This window comes from Mesoplodon bidens (assembly GCF_964165515.1).
Source record: "Mesoplodon bidens genome assembly, chromosome: 6".
NCBI lineage: Eukaryota > Metazoa > Chordata > Mammalia > Artiodactyla > Ziphiidae > Mesoplodon > Mesoplodon bidens.
Window position 1 is genome coordinate 62,679,407 of NC_138162.1, and position 20,911 is coordinate 62,700,317.

Sequence of the window (20,911 nt, forward strand, 5' to 3'; positions counted from 1 at the left end):
CTGAACGCTGGTTACAAATGGGGAAGCCTAAAGTAACTGACTCACCAACTACAAAATCGAATGGGAAGGACAAGAATCTAGTTACGCACTCTGATGTGATTTATCACTCATACACAAGACCAACATCCCAGTATGAGTTGGTCAGTAGTCAGGATTTCCTAGTGGCCTAACGGACTGAATTTTTGTTTTATTAATATTTATTCTATGATAATACCTAATTCTTTTTATGGCTCTTAATTACTCTGGTAAAGTGTATTTGACATGATAAGGGGGCCTAGATTATAGATCTCTACTTCTCAAGCTATCTGTGAGGAAGGACCAGTTTCCCCCCAATCAGTCTTGAGCCAACACTTAAGTTCAAAAAAATAAAATAAAAATAAATTACTTTAAAAAGAAGTGATCATGCCTTTAGTTGTTACAGCAGTGTCCCATTGTCCCGAAGGTTTCCAAATGGTTGCTCTCAATTACCTACAGACTGGTTTTAGGAAAATAATAGCCCTCAGGGTAGCCCTTTTTGAATAGCATGTGGACCACTCATGGAAAGTCTTGTCTTAACAGAGGAGTCTTAAGCCACTGTTTGAGAATCACTGCACCACATCGTGCTTACTTCTGTCACAAAGATCTTCAGGAGAAAAGAACCTTGGCCTCTCTTTTTTCCCTTTGATGATTTCTGACTCCCTTCAACCAGTTTAATCCGAGGATATGCTAAAATTGATGTTCATTCCTAGCGTTGAGCTTTCAGACCCATTCTGTTGCATGAGAAAATCAACTTTGTTTCTTGCTGCAGCTTCTCTATTTAGGAACGTGATGGTCTTAGATCATCTTGATGAATGATGGCTTCTTTGGAAAGAACTTTGGTGGCACTTCACATTGCCTGGATCCAGAGGTTACCCTGTCGGGAGGACTCCAGTTGGGAGTATGCAGTGTAGATATTTGTCCCGTCCCCAAGCACATTTGTTTACAGAGAGACTGTGTTGTCCTTCTGTGTAAATATAAATGGATGCTTCTGTTACCACAATAAATGAAGCTTCTCTTTTATCATTCAGGCTACCAGCAAAGTAGCCTGGACCTCTTCCACCAGAAGTAAGTGCTTTAACATAACAGTCTCCTTTTTAGTGGAGACAGCCACTCAGGCCTAAAAAAGAGTCTGAAAGGCGATAGATTTAGAAATAGCAGGCATCGTGGCAGGCCAGGAGAAAAGAGAAACCATATGGGACTGCTGTGTACCGTTAGGGGAGGGAAGACAGGAGGGTGATTGAAAGGAGATGCCTCAGGTGGGTTTAATCAGTTGCTATGGTTTCTAAGGCCTGTTTTAATACCGGAGGCTGCCAGCTCTGTAAGTACATTATCGATATGCAGATTTAGGTGCAGGCTACCTGGGAAGAACCTGAGGAAGAAATGGCCGTACCTCGCTCAGATTGGGTTTCCATAGTGAAAGCCTCCATAAAAGAACAATCAAGAAAATGGATTTGATGGTAAAAGAAAAATAGTGTAGAAGAGGACATTACAGCGCTCTGGAGACCAGCCTTGTTCAGGAGAGGTCCTGCTCCTTGATATCAGAGACTCAGTGTGCCCACCTGCAAAATGGCCTCATGGATGACAGTCACTTAACTCAGCGAACTTGGAGTCAGAATTTCTGGGTTCAAGTCCTGGACCCCAGTTAGTATCTTCGCAACCTTAAGCCATCTCACCTCTGGTGTCTCATCTGTTACACATTTGCTGAGCTCTGGAAGCTATTATACTGCTCAAATGAGATAATCTCTGCAAAATCACAATTTATTTCTCTGCTTATTTACAACACCAACACTCTCCTTTACTTCCCTGCCTCAGAAAAGAATGGAAGGGAGACCCATTGCTGTGAGTGATAAGTTTTTTAAAAATGGCTGCTGCCCGGCTCTAGGATCATCCAGAGTCACCGTGTATACACATCATTGTATGACTAATGTGAACAGACAGCTGTCTGAGAGTGTTTGATCTGAAGGCTAATTTCTCCTGCAAGATGAGGGAGGGACATCTGTATTTGACAATTTGTGTAGGACTGGACACCCACACACATATAAAATGATAGAATGCTAGCAATGAGCCTTATAAGGAATACCATGTAACTATTAGAGCTTCTTTTTTAAGTAATTTAAATAAATGACAAGTATTGCCTTATTATCAAATTTTAGGTGTCATGATTCGGACCATACGATTGTGGTCCAGAGAGAATTTCATGTTGCAAGGCTGAGTAGAACGGTCTACGAGAGAGAATTCTCCATTGCAAAAATAGTACAGTTCCCTTTATCCTGTTTCCCCTAACGTAACATCTTACATGAGCATAGTACGGTTGTTGAAACCAAGAAATTAGGATTGATACCACGCTGTTAACTAATCTAGAGACTTTATTGCACATTTACCAGTTTTCCCACTAGTGTTCTTTTTCTGGTCTAGGATCCCTAGAATCTCACATTTAGTTGTCCTGTCTTCTTAGTCTCCTCCACTCCGTAACCAGTCTTAGGTCTTTGAGTTTTTAAAAATCTTTCCCGACATTTACACGTTGATGAATACATGCGACTGTTTTGCAGAATGCCTTTTAGTTTTGGTTTATCTGATGTTTTCTCATAATTAGATTGAGGTATACATTTTTTGGCACGCATGCCACGGAAGCAGCAGTGTGCCCTTCTCGGTATAAATATATACACATATGTATCTATCTCACACAAGGTCCGTGATATTCCTTATCACTGAGTAATGTTTCTTGGACAACTTGGTTTGGGTGATGTCTGCTAGGTTTCTCCATTATAATGTTATGATTTTCCTCTTTGTAATTAATAAGGCTCTTGTCTTGTTATTTAAGACGATTTTATGCTTCTGTAAAGTGACAGTCAAGGGTTGGAGCAAGTGCTGTTCACAGAGGGTTGCTGAGTATCCTGTACTGGTGGGAAGACGCTGTGCCCTAGAAGACGATGGAGTCATTATTTAAGTGTTTGAATAGATTTTTCTCAATCCATACTGAAATGGATTGCCTGACATTACACTGCAGGATTTTTAAGTCCGACCTCCAGGCGTATCTCATAGTTACTAGCAAAAATGAAAGTGTGAAATGCTTTTTAATGTATATTTAACAACACATAGTCTGGTGATTACTGATGTGTATTCTCTGTGGACTCTGTCTGCTATCAGAGGAGGATGTTGAGAGACAACATTTTTACACATTTATTCTATCTAAATCCATCACATGTTTACTTTCTAGATATGTATAGCTGTCATTTATAACAAGATCATAAAAAGTCAAATACGCTAAGTCTAACTCAAACTTTGAATCATAGGATTACAATCAATTTTCAGAAAAGTGCAATTACTGTTTTTCCTTACTCTACCTTATGAAATAGGCTACTGGTAAATGACACGAAAATATAGCCATTAAAAAGTGGGGGGGGAGAATACAGCATAGCAGTGGGGGTATCGGGGGTAATGCTACTTTGTTCATCCTTTTGATCCAGAAATTCACATAATAGCTCCTATTTAAAGGAATTTACATCATTGAATCCAGTGCTTGTGCTGAAGAAATAAAATTTGAAAAATGTACTCAATTCCTTCCTATGGTGTCACTGTTTGATAAGGATTAAGGTACCATTTTTTTTTTTTTTGGCATACACTGGGTTTCACAGCAAGAGTTCACATCTTGTACTAATATTTGCTAAATACTTGCATAGTCTATAGGCCATTGTCGTTAAAGTAGCAGTAGTGTAGGCATTTTAGATCACAGAGCCCCAGTGGTCTACGTTTTGTTTGCTTTGACATCATTCAACTCAATCTGTTTCTCTAACTGTGACTCTAATGACTACATTGGCATGGCAGAAAAGTATGCTTTGTGGATCGACTTGTATTAACCGTGCTTGCATGTTGTTTTCTGCTCTCGGTGTTCCATGAGCAGACAGAGCACCTTCGGTTGCACTGAATAATCATGCACAGTCAATAAGTTTTTGTGTTTGTCATTTCTTTGATGTGGCCTCCAGGATGCTGCCGGCAAGGTGCTGGACCGCTGGGCCATCATGTCTCGAGAAGAGGAAATCATCACCCTTCAGCAGTTTCTGCGGTTCGGAGAAACCAAATCCATTGTGGAGCTGATGGCCATTCAGGAGAAAGAGGGGCAGGCCGTAGCTGTACCGTCTTCAAAGACAGACTCAGACATCAGAACTTTCATTGAGAGCAATAATCGCACCAGGAGTCCCAGCCTCCTTGCCCATCTAGAGAACAGCAACCCTTCCAGCATTCATCACTTTGAAAACATCCCCAACAGCCTCGCCTTCCTGCTGCCATTCCAGTACATAAACCCGGTCTCAGCCCCGCTGCTAGGATTGCCTCCGAATGGGTTGCTGTTAGAGCAACCAGGACTGAGGCTGCGGGAACCCAGTCTTTCGACCCAGAATGAATATAACGAGAGCAGTGAATCTGAAGTGTCTCCCACACCCTACAAGAACGACCAGACGCCCAATAGAAACGCCCTGACCAGCATTACTAATGTGGAGCCCAAAACTGAGCCAGCCTGCGTGTCCCCCATTCAGAATTCCACCCCGGTCAGTGATCTGTCCAAAACCGAACACCCAAAAAGCTCATTCCGGATCCACCGGATGAGAAGGATGGGGTCAGCCTCTAGGAAAGGAAGAGTGTTCTGTAACGCGTGTGGGAAGACGTTCTATGACAAAGGTACTCTCAAAATCCATTATAACGCTGTTCACCTGAAGATCAAACATCGGTGCACCATCGAAGGTTGCAACATGGTCTTTAGCTCCCTCCGAAGCCGTAACCGTCATAGTGCGAACCCTAACCCTCGCCTTCACATGCCTATGCTAAGGAATAACCGAGACAAAGATTTAATTCGGGCCACATCAGGGGCTGCCACCCCCGTCATAGCAAGTACAAAATCAAATCTCACACTCACAAGCCCTGGCCGGCCCCCAATGGGTTTTACCACTCCCCCACTAGACCCCGTCTTACAGAATCCTCTCCCTAGCCAGCTGGTGTTTTCTGGGCTAAAGACTGTCCAACCAGTTCCTCCGTTTTATAGAAGTTTACTCACTCCGGGGGAAATGGTGAGTCCTCCAACCTCCCTCCCGACCAGTCCCATCATTCCAACCAGTGGTACCATAGAGCAGCTCCCCCCATTACCCTCTGAGCCAGCAGCGCCAGTAGTGATGATGGCCACTCATGAGCCCAGTGCCGACCTGGCGCCCAAGAAGAAGCCCAGGAAGTCCAGCATGCCTGTGAAGATCGAGAAGGAAATTATCGATACTGCCGATGAGTTTGACGACGAAGACGATGACCCCAATGATGGCGGAGCTGTGGTCAACGATGGGAGCCATGACAATCACTGCCACTCGCAGGAGGAAATGAGTCCAGGCATGTCTGTGAAGGACTTTTCTAAGCATAGCAGGACCCGGTGCATTTCAAGGACTGAAATAAGAAGGGCCGACAGCATGACTTCCGAGGACCAAGAACCTGAGCGGGACTACGAGAACGAGTCTGAGTGTTCGGAGCCCAAACTAGGTGAGGAATCTATGGAAGGGGATGAGCACATGCACGGCGAGGTGAGCGAGAAAGTCCTGATGAACAGTGAGAGGCCGGACGAGAACCACAGTGAGCCCTCTCACCAGGACGTCATCAAGGTGAAGGAAGAGTTTACAGATCCCACTTACGACATGTTTTACATGAGCCAGTACGGACTGTACAATGGCGGGGGTGCCAGCATGGCAGCCCTGCACGAGAGTTTTACATCATCTCTGAATTACGGCAGCCCTCAAAAGTTCTCCCCGGAAGGTGATCTGTGTTCTAGCCCAGACCCCAAAATCTGTTATGTGTGCAAGAAGAGTTTCAAAAGCTCCTACAGCGTGAAGCTTCACTACAGGAACGTTCACTTGAAAGAGATGCACGTCTGCACGGTGGCTGGCTGCAATGCCGCCTTCCCCTCTCGCCGAAGCAGAGACAGGTCAGTAAATCTCCATTGGCTGCTCCTGCTGGGGGTGGAGGGTGCCAGTCATGGTGGACTTGAAACATTAAAAAATCCAGCTTAGATGTTTTTTGATGCACTGTAAAGATTGGCCACAGTGATCACGTGACCCCCAAGCTGCCGTGCTCGTGAAGGATTGTTGCAGTTGGTGCTTGTTGTGATTAAGCATGCAGAATCATATGCCATCTTACCCAGTAATGCACGCCATTTTTCTCTGTGCTCTGTGTATGTGTGTATGTGTGTTTCCATGCATCTAGGTGTGAATAAGTTAACTATGTACACAGTTCCCTGCTTCCCCGTGAACCTTCACTTAGAAGCCGCAGCTTCTGTTATATATATTTCTGCTTTGCCATGTGGCTTTTTAATTAAATCAATATATTATCTTCATACACACATATTTATCCAATATAGAAACAGAAATTTACGGATGGAAAGAACCATAGGTCCAGGACATCGAGACAGCCTGCATCTCCGTAGGTATAACCAGAAATGTTATCGTTCTTACATGAGTATTTAGTATGTCCTTGAATTCTTTAAGAGTCATAAAAATATCAGAAGAAAACGGGACCAAAGTAATTGTTGATACGGGGAAAGGGTATGGTGATGTGGGTTACTTTAACTTTACAATGTCTTTGAGCACATCTCTAAAATATAATCTGTCGTGGGAATTATGCACAGAAGGGGAGGCATGCATATACTTTGAGGATCAGTTAGAATATATTATGTCCAGCCTTCAGATGACATCACACCTTTGCTATGTAGCTGCAGCTCTGAAACAGTTGGGCTTAAACAGAAGCAGCTGGTCCTAAACCTACAGTGGTCTTTTTCAATCTTAAAGAAAATGTGATATAAATGGAATGTGTCAAGGTGGTCAGTGGTGGGGTAACACAGTTGTCCTACCCTTGCGGAGATAAGCTTGTGAACAGATCATTTACATGATACACTAGCCCAACTAGAGTCACACAGTTAGTTCATCCCATCATATTGGATGTGGTTTTTGGTTTTCCAGTGCCTTTTAAAAATATTTTTGGAGAAAATTTTTTTACGTGGTAAAAATCAATATATGTAGAAGAAACAAAATGAATTAGGGAGTTTCCAAAGAGCCACCACCCAAGTTCTAGTGTTTATCAGTTGGGCAGAGGTCTCTGACAAAGTAACATATAATAGAAGTACACTGAAAAGTAGTGATCTGTCACTAGAATGCTCAGCTTTTTTTTTTTAAGTTCAATCTTTTTAAAAATGAAAGTTAAAATATATTTTTCCTTTGTACTAAAATATAAGCAGCACAATGCATGAAAAGCAAAATCTCTGAGAAAAAACTAAGTGGCTTTCTTTGTACAACTCAAAACATGCTTTGAAGAGAAATCGCTCTTCCTAAAAATCCCCCCTCCCCCATTTACCTTGTTCTGTAAAAACGTTTTATGGTCACAAAGTTCTTTTCAGTTCCAGGTTATCATCAACAGCCCCAGAATACGGCAGATAAGATAGCTAGACTTTGAATAATAAAATATAATACTCTACCCAACCCCCCCAAGTTTGTGAGCAATATTCATTCTTTTATGTTTGAAACAGTGCACTTGTGATAATGAGGTTAATGCATTGGATTTTTTTTTAACAAAAATAAAAGACTCATGAAAACCTGCATAAAATATTTATGGAAATGGAGTGTTTGAAGACAAGCCAAAATTTAAGCTTATTTGCATGAATTCCTATCACAGTTTTAGTTGGTTTGCTGAAAATACTGAAAGTCATGACACTGGAATAAATGGCTCTGGGACCAAAGGCTACAACACCCGAAGCTTGGTGCTTTCATTTATGTCAAGCCGCTAGAAAACGCAAGCACTTGTGTTTTTATGTCCTAATGTATAAGGAGGTACTGTGGAAAGGGTGGTTTGTCTGAGGAAAAACATTTAGTGATTGATTGATAGCAGAATATTTCAATCTCTATTTTTATTTTAAGGATTGAGAGTTTCATGAGTGACCAGCCATACAGAAGTTTAGACCAGTGCCTAGGATAACTAGGATATAGGATATTCTAGGTGAGAAGCATAATACAGATATTCTCCCATGTATGTTCAGTCACAGAAGAGATTGCAAACCTCAGAAGACAGGTGATTGATTACACTTCATATGGGTGAAATAGCACATCATGCCTAATCTTTTTAATTCTGGAGTTTTGTCACACATGATAAAAAGCAAATTGAAAAAAAATACTGTACAAGAAAGTCTTGATTCTCACATGAAATTCTGCTTTGCAAGAATCCGCAAATCTTTTGACCTCAGGGTAAAAACATAGCAAAAACTCTTGATACTTTGACTTTTTTTTTTTTTAAGAAGAGTGTTCATCCTTGTTGAGTCTATTACTTGAGTTAATATATGATGTGAATGTCACTACCACTGAATAAGCGAAAACAGTGATGCCATTGGGGTACCACCCTCTTTGTGCATCTCAGGAAACACAGTTGCACTATAATTGTACTCCTGTTTCAGCCTTTTACTGTCATTTCATCAACTAATAACAACCTGTAATTTAATCTCCTTATTCACAAAGCCTCTTGCCTCACATCTTGAATCTACCCCTCAGACATATTATCTTCCTCTTTCTCTTCACTTGTACTGTGTCAGTCACAGGAACCCCAGGAATTTCATGTCCCTGCTTTTCTCCTCTTCAATTCACTATGAAGCTAGGATAAGTTTTCTTACCTTTCTCTGAGCCAACATACCTTCCCAAACAGAAATCCTCCTTTGCCTTTAATCCTGCCATGTCCTCACCCATTTCTCTCCTCTCCCCTGAGTCTCAACTCATCCATCCTGGACTCCACAACATCCTCCTTGTGCAAATAAAGCATTAGAAGGCATTCTGAGTGGGGGCTGAAGTGTGCAAGGCTACCGGGTTTCTGGGATGCCTGTGATAAAACTAACAGAATGACCCTCTTCCTTCTGTCTACGAAAGCAGCCTTCTTGTCTTTGGGCTTAGAACACCTTACAGGAGAGAGAAACAGGTCTTCTTGCGCTTCTTCCAAGATGGTTATACACGAGGGAGTTGCGTGTTTGGTCTCAGATAGGCTGTTAGTAGGATGGAAGTAGAAAGATGTCAAATGCTGTGTTTTAGATTTGACGGCTAGGTAGCAAAGATTTCCAAGTCTTCGCTTATGGTCTTTCTAGGTTTTTATAAGATCAGATTGAAGGCTTTTTGAAAAGCAAGAATATTCTTTGTGTAAAGTCACAAAAAGGGAGACGAGAGAGAGAGAGTGGGGCACAAGCAAGGCTTGTGAGGGCTGAGGAGTCCAAGCGCAGTGTCAGAGGTGTCCTTTTCTATACAGCTGTGAATGTGTGTGAGTTTAATAAATTAGAAAGCAAAGAGGACCCTTCCACACTAATGACAAAGAGCAAGCTAATATACCCAGACGCCAATTCATCTGTTCGCTAGGTGGTAGTTAGGGTAATTTTTACTCCAGGTTCTAGAAGTAAAATGTAAATTATTTTCCCTGTAAAGAACTATAGAACTATAAGGCAATGGCTGTAGTATTTAAGTGTATACTGTTACACCTGACAGTCTCTAAACACCCTTACTTCTTTCTTGTTCGTCCCTTGGTTTTTCTGCCAAGATGCTGTTCTGTCAGGGAACAGGAAAGCTGACCCTGGGTTTTGAAGTAAACATAAGAAAATACTCCCCGGGAAGAAGAAATTCCAACTGGCCTAGAACCTACAGTCTTCATAAAGGACATTTTCTTGAAGATAGTGTCATAGAATTGGCTGGGCCTGGCTTCCTTTGGTCATTTCTCATCCTCTGTCATGTTTTTTGATCCCCAGGAGGGCTGAGTGGCCATGGATCAACCCCATTTATAAATTACATTTGGTTTTTATTCAGAAAAATAAAAACCCTTCTGTCCTCTTCCCCCAAATTCCTTATCATTTGCTAATGTGATAAAAATCTATTTAATGCCAATCACTAAAACAGACATAAATAGATTTTACATTGGCAACTATAACGAAGACATTGTCCACAGAAACTACATGGTCTGCATCTTTGTTCCTCTCTTCCTCTGAGAATAGTGGCCACTAATTGCCACAGTTTATCTTGAATTTTATCAGAAGGGTCAGCATGTATGGTGATCTTCAAGGTCTAGGAAAGGTGATTCAGCCCCATGAATAGATTTAAAAACAAAATAATATTTGGTCAGGGTGATTTATAAATAAATATGAGGCAACCATTGGTGCCAAGTGTGAACCTTCTCTTTGATTGCTAGTTAAATCTGTCCAGATTTAAACATGTAAACTTCTTGATTTGTATGGAATAAGACATCTGTATTTGGTTTATTAAAACCTGCTGATGTCTCCAGAACTAAATTTGTTCCTATATAGGCCTCTGGGTAGCTGTACCTAAAAAGCAGAGATGTATAGTTTTTGCTTGTCTGATTACCTGACTTCCAGCCCTGTACAGGTGTGCAGGAATAAATTAACATGAGCTACCTCTGATGAGCCACTGCATACATTAACAGCAGAGGTGAAGATGCGAAAACATGCTACCTGCCTCCTGTTAGCACCTTGTTAGCAGCGACATCCATTTTTTCCATCATTCTCTGTGTTTGGAAATTTATAGAGAACTTTTCTAAAGAGAGATTTTCAGTAAATACACATGATTTCACCAGGCAATACCTCCAAGAAATGAGCCACTTAGCACCAACTTAAGATCACTATTAGTATATTTGCCCTAATATAATTAGCTGTCAAATAACGCATGTTAATCCTCTCCAAGTACAAGAAGAGAACATGTTAAGGCATCAGTCTTTTCATTTCCTATATTTTTGCCACTCAAACTGCAGCTCTCCTTTACCAGAATTCTTTTAAAAGGTGAAGTTGTGCCGGTCCTCTGACTTTTAAAGGAAGCGGTTTTTTTTTTTTCTTCTTCCCTGTTACTCTGTTTGGTTTCACAATACAGCCAGGAGATCAGTAGGTCTTTTGTACTTCTCTCCATTACTTTCCATCAAAGGCAAACAAACAAAATAAATCCCCCTTCTGAATAATTGCTAGTTGTGCCCTCCTCAACCGAAACTTTGGTAGTAAGATAAACTTCGGTGTCATTCCTGTCTCTGGGCTCCTTTTTATATCCTGGGAGAAGAGCAATGAGCAAAACAGTCTCCTTGTATCATGGGGAGAGACTCTGTCAAGCCTACAGTGAGCCTCGGATCTTCCTAATGACCTCCTGCTGGCCCAGCTGGATGTAAGACAAGCTCATTTAAGCCTCTGCTGACCTTTCACTCCTTCAGTCCAAGAACTACACCAGTCACTTCCACCAAACTGCCTACAAAATAGACAACAAAGCTTAATGGCAGGCAAAGGACTTTCTCTCCATGATACAAAGAAATTTTTACAAATTTCTATTGATGGGAGTAACATTCAATCTATTGTGGCTATGTAACTTCCTCTGCACAAACGTAATGCTTCTATAATACCCTTTATCCTTATCTTCCCTCAAAGGGAACAAGCTACTGCTCTCGCCAGTGCAAACTCGAAAATTCAGGCAAAAATAGCATTTAGAGCAGAATGCACAGGTAGTAATTTTCATGATAGCGCCACTTTGAAAGGGTCATCTTCCTGATTTCCGTCTCCCTTGGGTCCACCACCGTCTACCCGACCCTCTGATAGACTTTCTCTCGGTGTGATTCTTTCTCATAATTATTCATTTGAAATATTTGCTTTTCTAGATGGTCTTTTCTTTTTTAAAAAACATAGGCCGTTTCTCACCTGGAAGCAGGTTATAAGACTTCACACATATATTAGTATTTGCTTGTATCAGTCCTGGGAAGATGGGCTCTCTCTTAAGGTGAGCGGCTTCTGCCAGCTCTCTCTTGCTGTGAATGATCATTTTTGTTGCTGCTGTTCTTGTACTAAGAAGAACACAGACTTTTCTTTCTCTGTTGAAATTTCATAGTGAAGGTTGGGCTAGAAGGCATTTCTTTTTTAAAAAAGCCTTCTCAGAAATAATTTAATGTTTTTGCCGTAAGACTCCCACAAGCTTCAAATAAATGAATGTGGCAGAATATAAAAGGAGTTTACACTTGCCAAAAAATTACAATGTCATAAAAAAGGGATTTATTAACTTTAATTCTTCAGTGCCAAGATGTGTGTGTGTGTGTGCACGTGTGAGAGAGAAGCAAGCTGAGAAGGAGGAGAAAAGAATGCTTTTCAGGAAAGAACAATTTTTCTTCAGTTATTTAACATAAAATTCCACTTAAAAAATACCGAGATTTTATGTCCTAATGCTAGCTGCTTGAATTAAAACAGGAGTTGTAAATTCCTGGTAAAAAGCTGTTATGCCTGAAGTGTTAGTGATCTTAACTCTAGTACTTTATGGAGTTTATTACTTCTTTTATTAACTAGGGGGAAAAATGTTACCTACTTCTAGTTTAATTCTTTTTCTTGCTTGCTCTAATTATTTTGACTTTACCTTAGGAGAAAAAAGCCAAGTGCTTCTACCCGAACATACGTAAGTGGCGCCTCAATTTTGCTATTGCATATGTCAATCTGAATTATTACTAGCTATTCAAAAATTATGCTAACATTCTCATCTAAATGCATCCACATAATGTATGTGTGTTTATATGTAAACACCCACATAAATAAGAATATCAAAAGACAGATCATCCTTAATTGCCAGAATAGACATCTTCATCTTAGAAAGTGATGTATGAAGTTACTTTAGCACATGGATGGGGGATAAGATTTTTTCAGTGAAAGGAGACAGATTTGGGCAATGAGAACAACAGACCTTCAAAAGCAAGCCTCTTGGGTCTGAGGGCCAGCTGAGGGGAGCCGCTCTAACTCTGCTGCCTTTTTAGTCTGCTGTGTCACTGAGGGGGCACTGGGGGGTCAGTCCGCTCACTAGTAATTGTGTTTTACAGACTTCTAAAGCAATTGGCTCAGTCAGTCCCAATTCAATAAAAGTGGAGAGCAAGAGAGAGAGCACTTTTGTTCTATTTTTTACTTGAAATTATTTCATTCAGCAGTCTGTCTTTTTTATTACCAGGACTTGACATTAGCACTCCAAGCTATATTAGCATCCATTTCAGCAGTTCAGTAATGGTATTAAAAAAACACTTAACTTCAACGGTGAATGGTTGTATGACAGTACCATAAAAAATCCACATTAAAAAAAAAAAACTTATGTATTTGTCCCAGCAAATTATTTTTCACTTGTTTAACCACTTCAAAGCTATGTTCTTGTGACAGGTATTCACGAGAACCTTCTTGCTCTCAGAAGCAAGCAGTCAGTGGTGCTCTGTTGATTAGGGAATCGGGAGAAAGAGGAAAGGGAAATCCAGTGGGGAGAGGGTAGGTAAAGATGCTGTTTACCCTGTAGTTAGATTACCTTCCATTCATCAGCAGAGATGGAATTGGCAACCTCAGAGCACCCAAGGTGAAATTCTTGGATTCTCATGCATGGCTGGGATTTGATTTTGAACTCAGCACTCTCCAAACTTGGGAGCACAGCCTAACTACTTTGGCACTGCAGTGTGCTCATAAATGACTACATTAGGTTCTAAATTTTGATTAAACATTCAGTAATTAATCAATGGTAGACACGAAACAGTTGGCAAGGTCCAGAGCTGCAAAATGTTTAAGACATAAAACATTACGAAGCAATTAGAATACGCTCCTTCAAGAGAAGGATTGCCTTCAATAAAGAGGTAAATGATAGCATCCTGCTTATTGTGGACGTAGGCAGCCAGAGCAATATGATAAACTGCTGGAGATACACATATCAGTAATCATCCACATTATTAGGGCCATTAATCATAATTCCAAAAATATGACAGCAGCAGCCAACTTTTTGACCAACTTTGCTTCTGCCTGTTGGCCATTATAACTTCGCTAATAGACTGCAGAGCTCCTGTGCGTGGCAGTTTGCATTGAGAATGGAAGGTTAATTATATTTGAGCTGCTGATTTCTTCTCTCCTTGGAAAAAGCTTAGCACTTTGACAATCCCAGGAGCTCACTGTTGTTAAACCAGTAAAAGTACTCTATTGAAATTTTCTTTGTTGGTCAGGAATGAGGAGATGTTTCAAATGAGATAGAAGTGCCAGGCTGGAATAGCCACTAATGTTTCTTGCTCCAAAGTGATCCTTGGGCAGCAAGATGAATGCAGGGGTTTCTTTAGCTCACTTCTCTCTCATTTCTCTTCTGCAGACAGGTAGAAATTTCACTGTATGGTGATACACCAGGTAAATCCCACAAAATTCGTGGTGGTTTCAATATGAATATATATGGAACTAAGAAGTTGGGGAAAGTGGTTCAGTGATCCTTGGGCAGCAAGATGAATGCAGGGGTTTCTTTAGCTCACTTCTCTCTCATTTCTCTTCTGCAGACAGGTAGAAATTTCACTGTATGGTGATACACCAGGTAAATCCCACAAGATTCGTGGTGGTTTCAATATGAATATATATGGAACTAAGAAGTTGGGGAAAGTGGTTCATGATTTGGGGAGGAATAAGCACCTCTTTCATACAAAATTCTGCTTCTGTGGCTATGCTTGTTGTGAATCAAAAGTAAAAAGAATTTCAAAAAAATCATCTGAATGTTGCTAAACATTGAAATGTTTAGTAGCATAGGTGCGTTGCTGGTTGCTTAACTGAAGTTTTGCTGTCTCAGCTGGTAGTTTTGACATTGTTTAACCAAAGACATAAATTAGATTTTGCACATTCTTTTTGTTCATGTATCTTAAGTAGTTTCATTTTTCAACACAATTCTAGAGAAGGCCATAGCTAAGTTATAATATTGCCTACAAAATTCTGCCCCCCGCCCCCAGGGAACTCATACATCCCAAATGTTGTCTTTTTAAAAGATCATAAATTAACCGTTTTAATGCTATAAAACCTTCTTGGATATTTAGTCTTAGGAAGTATTTCCTTTGAAAAAGATCTCAGAGAGAAACTGATGTTCCACTCTGTACACATTAGAAAAGATAGCTTATTTTTAAATAGGAGAAGAAATCAGAGCATCTAGAGAAAAATGCATTCTTATTATTTTGGAAATAGGTCTTCTAAACTCTTTTATAAGACAATAAAACAAGGGATGAAGACTTGAGGGCTAGTTCATCCAGGGTAAATATAAATCTCAAAATTCTAGCTCAGATTTATTTAAGTCCTTAAAAGATGCCAGGGTGAACCGCCTTGCTTTTTCTTACCCAACAATGGTAGTAAACTGAGCACCATAAGAGCTGCCTGACTGAGAAAATTTCCAAATGCTGTGAAAACATAATCCTATTCCCAGTGTAACACGCGTCTCACATTACAGCGCAACAGGTTATCTATCGAATAATCAGCACCCTCCAGAAGCCTCGATGTGTCAGATACAACTCAGAAGTAAAATGGTTAGGGAACAGCGTTGGATATCAATTCTGCACTTAACCTGAGCATCCAGCATAGATATTTTCCATCCACCAATCTGCCTTCCTAAATGCCATTACTACATTAACATTTTTTATGCATTCCACAGCAATGACAAATTGTTTTGTAACCGTAGTGCCAGATTTAGTATGCGAGAGACACATTCACCTCTGCCAACAAACCAATAATTCTCACTAACATCTTCAGAGTTACAACATTTATAAAGTTGCAAAGTGGAGTAAACAAACCATCTGTTTGGCTTTTCCATATATGTCATGCTTTCTTATTAGCATATTACGATTCATTTAGTAAACAAATTTGGTGATTTCGTTCACGTCAAAGTTAGGTCGGAAGCTTGAAGATGATTAACATTCCCGGGACAGGCACATTAATACATTGCTTCCTCGGCAAAGTTAAATGGCTTCTCAGGAGAATCGTCCCTTGTTGACAAGATGAGACTGTCAATTTTGTTCGCCTGCCACGTTAGGGGCCGTAAGGGGATGGCAGGCTCTGAGAGAGGGGAGTCATGTAGGCAGCATAATTCACTGTGAATTGAGAAAAGAAGTCTAATTCTGATAAATGGTCGACCCCAATACATCCTACCTGTTATTACAACAGACGTGCCGTATCTGTGCAGTAAATTAGCTAAACCCCTAAAGAGTTTGGTGGGAGCTTATCTTCAAGTGAATAATTTGAATGTAGAGGGAACTGTCTGCGTGACCAGTATGGATGATTTGTTTTATATTGAAAGGGATTGAAGTGACTGAATTTCATACTTTTAATTTGCAAGAATTTGCTTAGCTTTATATTTCTTGCATTTATTATGTACTTCTATACTTCTGGGGGTTTTTGGAGCATTGTTCACTAGAATTTTACATTGAATTTCCTGAGCTAGGGATGGTTTTTGGCTCTTTTGGAGAAAAATCTTTAAATATTAGCCTATTAGAGCAACTACTTGTTTTACAGAAAATGTATACTAACAAAAATGTCATTTACTTCACAGGGCTGTAAGACATCAATGATGATACAAATATTTTTGAGACATTAAGGACAACAGATAGTGTCAAAGCAATCAGATAAGAAGAGAACTAATGAGGGGCAGAGGTTTTAACTTTTCATTTCTATGGATTTGGTTAACAGATTTAATTTCTGGTCAGGAATATTGACTCAGTATCCCACAATACACTCAAACCCAGCATCTAGATTTTCCCAGATTGTATATAAACAACATTATCTGCCCCATATACACACACATACACCCGCACCCCATATATATAGTGGTATCTGCTGTGTATACATCACTGTGATCATTCTGGACAATATAATTTGAGAAGTGTGTGTGTGTGTGTGTGTGTGTGTGTGTGTGTGTGTGGAGTGGCAGAGGTGAGCAGAAAAAATAAAGGCAAAAGCTCCAGAATGGAGCCTCAATTCCATTTCACCTGAGGCATTGTAATTAATTATCAAGTATTTTGTTTCAATTCACTAAGTTTAGAATGGCTCAGAACTGATTAAGAATTAAGGTTATATTCAGCTTCTCATGTAACCTATAACTTGATTTACTATTCACTTTGGACAACCACATTCTGATTTTCTAACTTGGTCATGAGACTTTTTTTTTTTTTAAGTTCCTTCCTCTCAAAACCAAAGTTAAAATCTCAAAACGCTTTTTCTTTGCAATGTATTTAATGTGTTTAATTTTTACTTTTATGATTAAACATTGCATTAAGTTGAACTGGGCACTTGAACAAGCTTGGAAAGAGAAACGTGAGAAAAGAAAAGCTCAAGACAGGACTGACTTTCTCTAAAGGGCACTTGCATTTGCTTGACTGTGTTGGATTTGGTGTCTTCTGTGGTTGCATGGTAAAGTTTTCTTTTTTTTTTTTTTTTAAACTGACATATAATTGACATACATTTTCATTAAAGAAACCGAAAAAGACTGGTAGTCCACTTTAGTCCAGCTAGAGTACTTCCACTCAGCATTTCATGGAGTAAGTTTGGTTTTATGACCTCTCCTATATCATATAGGCTTCATAACTTTTTTGCTTTTGAGGGTGTTCTCAGTTTTCAAGAGGCTTTTGGTAAACTCAGTACAGAAAGAGCAGGGAAGGGTACAGAGGGTCAGAGGAAACATTTGTGATTCCAAGCATAGCCTAGGTTATAGGACTGTGTCATGCCCTAATTATATATCATTACCTTGCACTACAGTGGGGTGTGATAGGGTCAGAATTATCCTCTGCTGTATTAACAGTGTCTTTTCTTAAATATTGAGTTACGTGCTTCCAATCTTGGGATCATTGTTTTCTCTTCTACAATGTATTTTGGGGAAAGTTTCTGTAAGGCTGCATATTATTGATTGAAGTCAAATAAATGTAATTATGTCCGAAGTGCAAAGTATTCTTCTTGAGCTGCAAGAGACTTGAGGTTGAATAAGGTATAGCTTATGTTCTTCCTGAAAGTGACCATCTTGGGACTAAATTTTGGCCTACTCTCTTGACGAGATCCCCAGTGAGATCGGATCCTTACCCCTTCTACTTATCAATTCACCTTTTCTCTTCATCCCAGTCATTTTTGCTTTTTCTGTAAGAGGAAGCTGCCTCCTCGGAGTATCGGTATTACCTACCTAATCAAAGCAAATAGAAACAGCTTTTGTACTGTTGACATTCTTATAAAATATAGTAAGTTTTAACATGGTTTTTGTTCATGATTATTTTTTCCTCTTTTCTGGAGATACATATTCAGAACACTAGGGTTTATTTTCTAGAAAAACTCTCTCTCTGGAGAACTCAGAATTGGTTCCTTTCTGGAGTCCCCCTTCTCCCTCTTACAGCTGCCTACTGCTTCCTCTGCTGCAGGTCCTCCCGTTTCCAGCATTCTCTGGTCTTCCTCCCATTTTAGGATCCTCTTCCCTGTATGTCCGATAGTCCGTTGGCGTGACTTCTTTCTGTGTCTCTTCCGTCTTCCCTTTCTTTCTACCTCTTTGGTTTTCTGATCCAAGTAAACTTGTAAGTTGCTATTCACCCCAGGTGTTTGTCTCTCCTCCTTGGGCAGTGTTATCTGACAGTTCAGGGTTTGGATTGACTTGAGTCCAGGTTTCTCAAAAGGTTATCATCAAGTGCTGCCTTTTGTCCATTCTGTGGAGGCTGAACCTAACCTCTTGAGGCACAGGATCAGGACTCTCTAAAGAGTCTGTCTTCTCTCCCTCCTTTTCCTGCTTTGCCTCTTTCCACCCCAGTAGTACTGGAGTTAGTTAGAACAAGCCCACCATCATGAGAGCAGACCAGTAAGCTTTCCACAGCACGTTCTTCCCATCCCCAGTTCAAGTATTTTGCATATGGCATTTAGGAGGATTATTAAACAAAAATGAAACAGATTAAGAAATGAAGATAAAAGAATCAATTCTCTTGAACTGTGGTTGCATAATGGAAATCAACTACCACGAATGAACCCGTGTACTGAAGTTATGAACAGCAGAGCTAATGCACTGCCATGAGTTCATCTTTATTATTGCATTACACCTGAATCAGTTGATAAAGTAGCTTTTTTTTTTTTAAGCAAGGGATGGCACTTAATTGAATAAAAGCCAATGTAATTATATTAGCAGAGGCCAACAGTACTGCTGACAGCGGAAAAGGGACACTGTTGAACAGAGTGCCAGAGCTGGTCTACACATTTCTGCACATTGTTTGGTTGACAGATATTGAGGGCTGGTACATCATCTAATTAGATTACAGATTTCTATTGCTGTAAGTGAGAAATGAAGAGAAACATCTCTTCCTGGTAACATAGCAGTGGAGATGTGCAATTTCACAAGTCATCTTCGGAAAGATGTGTCCATCTGGGGGATCAGTGTGTCCTTTTGTCGATGTTAATTTATCCTTCCTTATTCAGTGTGTCTTGATGTGACTGCTGTGTGTCTGGCTGCTGTTTTCTCAGCAGTGAATCTAGGAAGTGGTAACTGCAGATGTGTGAGAAGCAACGGAGTTCTAGATTAAAGTCATTGCACAATGTGTGCTTGTGAAATTAAGAAAGGGAGGGGAGGGAGGGTGTTAAAAGTAATACACAGAGGGGTAGGACTTCGTGAGCTGCTTGTGGCTGGCAGATTGTTTTATCAGTAGATTGTTTGACAGTATGTACTGTCACTCTACTTCCACATTCCTGTAATAACTCTGGTGGTGTCATACCTACATGTCAGGGGAAAGACTTCACAGTAGGCATTTCCTACACTCTGCTTAGCAACCTGCACTTGGAGTCATCTGCCACCTGACACCAAGGAGACGGGGAGCGATTGTGTCAGAGCAGGGACCGTGGGGACCACTTCTGTTTATCATTCACATATCTGCACACTGCATGCATCTGTGCAGAACTCATTTATGGATGATGATGATGCTGTGAATTTGGCTTATCTTAATTTGATTTATGATTTTTTGGATGATGCGGCTGATCTGAAAAATCAAGACAGCATATGAGATGATCGCTTATGACAGAAAATGATTTTGTGATCAGAACATTTTAAATCCCTATGTTATTGTTTAAGTTTTTTTTTTAAACCAGATGTCTAGAATGTGAATTTGTTTTCTCTCTCTCTCTCCTTCTCTCTCTTTTTCTCTGTCTCTCATTCTTGCTTTCTTTTGTGATCGATTTAGCAAAAGATTAGAAAGCTGATCTTATTGTCACCAGGTAAGCTCAGCCTCCCGAAGCGCAGTGTGGAGAGGGCTGCCGGCCCTCTGCCCTTCAAACCCGCAGTGCTGTATATTGTCTTGTGTGGGAAGGTGGGGAAGTGTTTCCCACCTTTCTTGTCTCTGAGGCACATACCTCTCAACCATCTCTAAGAAACATTAGCCATGCTTGTCACCAAATGGAGTGACTCATTTCGGTCTTCCATACTTTTTAATTATAATCAGGAGGTCTGTTGAACTTGATGCTGGCCATTCTAGGTCATTTCTATTATCAATTTCTGTTCATCACAATTACTCCTCTAAGATGTAGAGCTTCTGCCATTATTGAGAAGCTTTTATGTATCTGTATATTTATTTACGGGTGTACTTTTTGGAAGGGTAGCCTTCAATTTAGGTACGTGTCAAACGTGAGCCTTTGCAGGTGGAGAGAGGTATATGCCCAAGGGCACTTTAAAAATAAATGGGGGATATAAATACAAAGGCAATGTTTTCAGACAGATAATAACCTATCAGGCTTTGGTAAATCATGACATCCCTATGGATGCTCTGGGACAAATACTATCTTTTTTTTTTTTTTTTTAATGCAAGCAAAGCATTCAGTGAGTAGAGTAAAAGTTTTGCTTGTCTAAGAAGTATGGACTCCAGTTGTTAAAATAGAGGGACCATGTGTTATTGTGCTTGATTTTTTCTTTTTTTGTATTTATTGTGTGTGGGGTTTTTTTTCTTTTTTGGTCCCTTTGGGTTTTTTTCTGTTGTTGAGTGTGATTTTTTTAAAGGGTGGGTGGGTTTTATTTAAAAAGCCAACTTCCATTTTTCAGCTTTTTTTTTTAAGAATTAAATTTTAAAACTTAAA

The 20,911-nt window shown here is 40.1% G+C and overlaps 1 protein-coding gene across 12 annotated transcripts in view; it reads left to right on the forward strand.

Moving 5' to 3' along the window:
- The window catches only part of BNC2 (basonuclin zinc finger protein 2), a 429,706-nt gene that overhangs the window by 398,050 nt on the left and 10,745 nt on the right, over positions 1-20,911 (forward strand). For 6 of the 12 annotated variants that reach the window (XM_081238148.1, XM_081238153.1, XM_081238155.1 and 3 more), the window contains 2 exons: positions 4,002-5,971; positions 6,404-6,469. In XM_081238148.1, the coding sequence (XP_081094274.1) occupies positions 4,002-5,971; positions 6,404-6,469 (2,036 nt within the window). Of the gene's footprint in view, positions 1-4,001; positions 5,972-6,403; positions 6,470-20,025; positions 20,060-20,911 lie in introns of all 12 variants that reach the window. The other 6 variants (XM_081238152.1, XM_081238154.1, XM_081238149.1 and 3 more) reach the window with 5 other exon arrangements.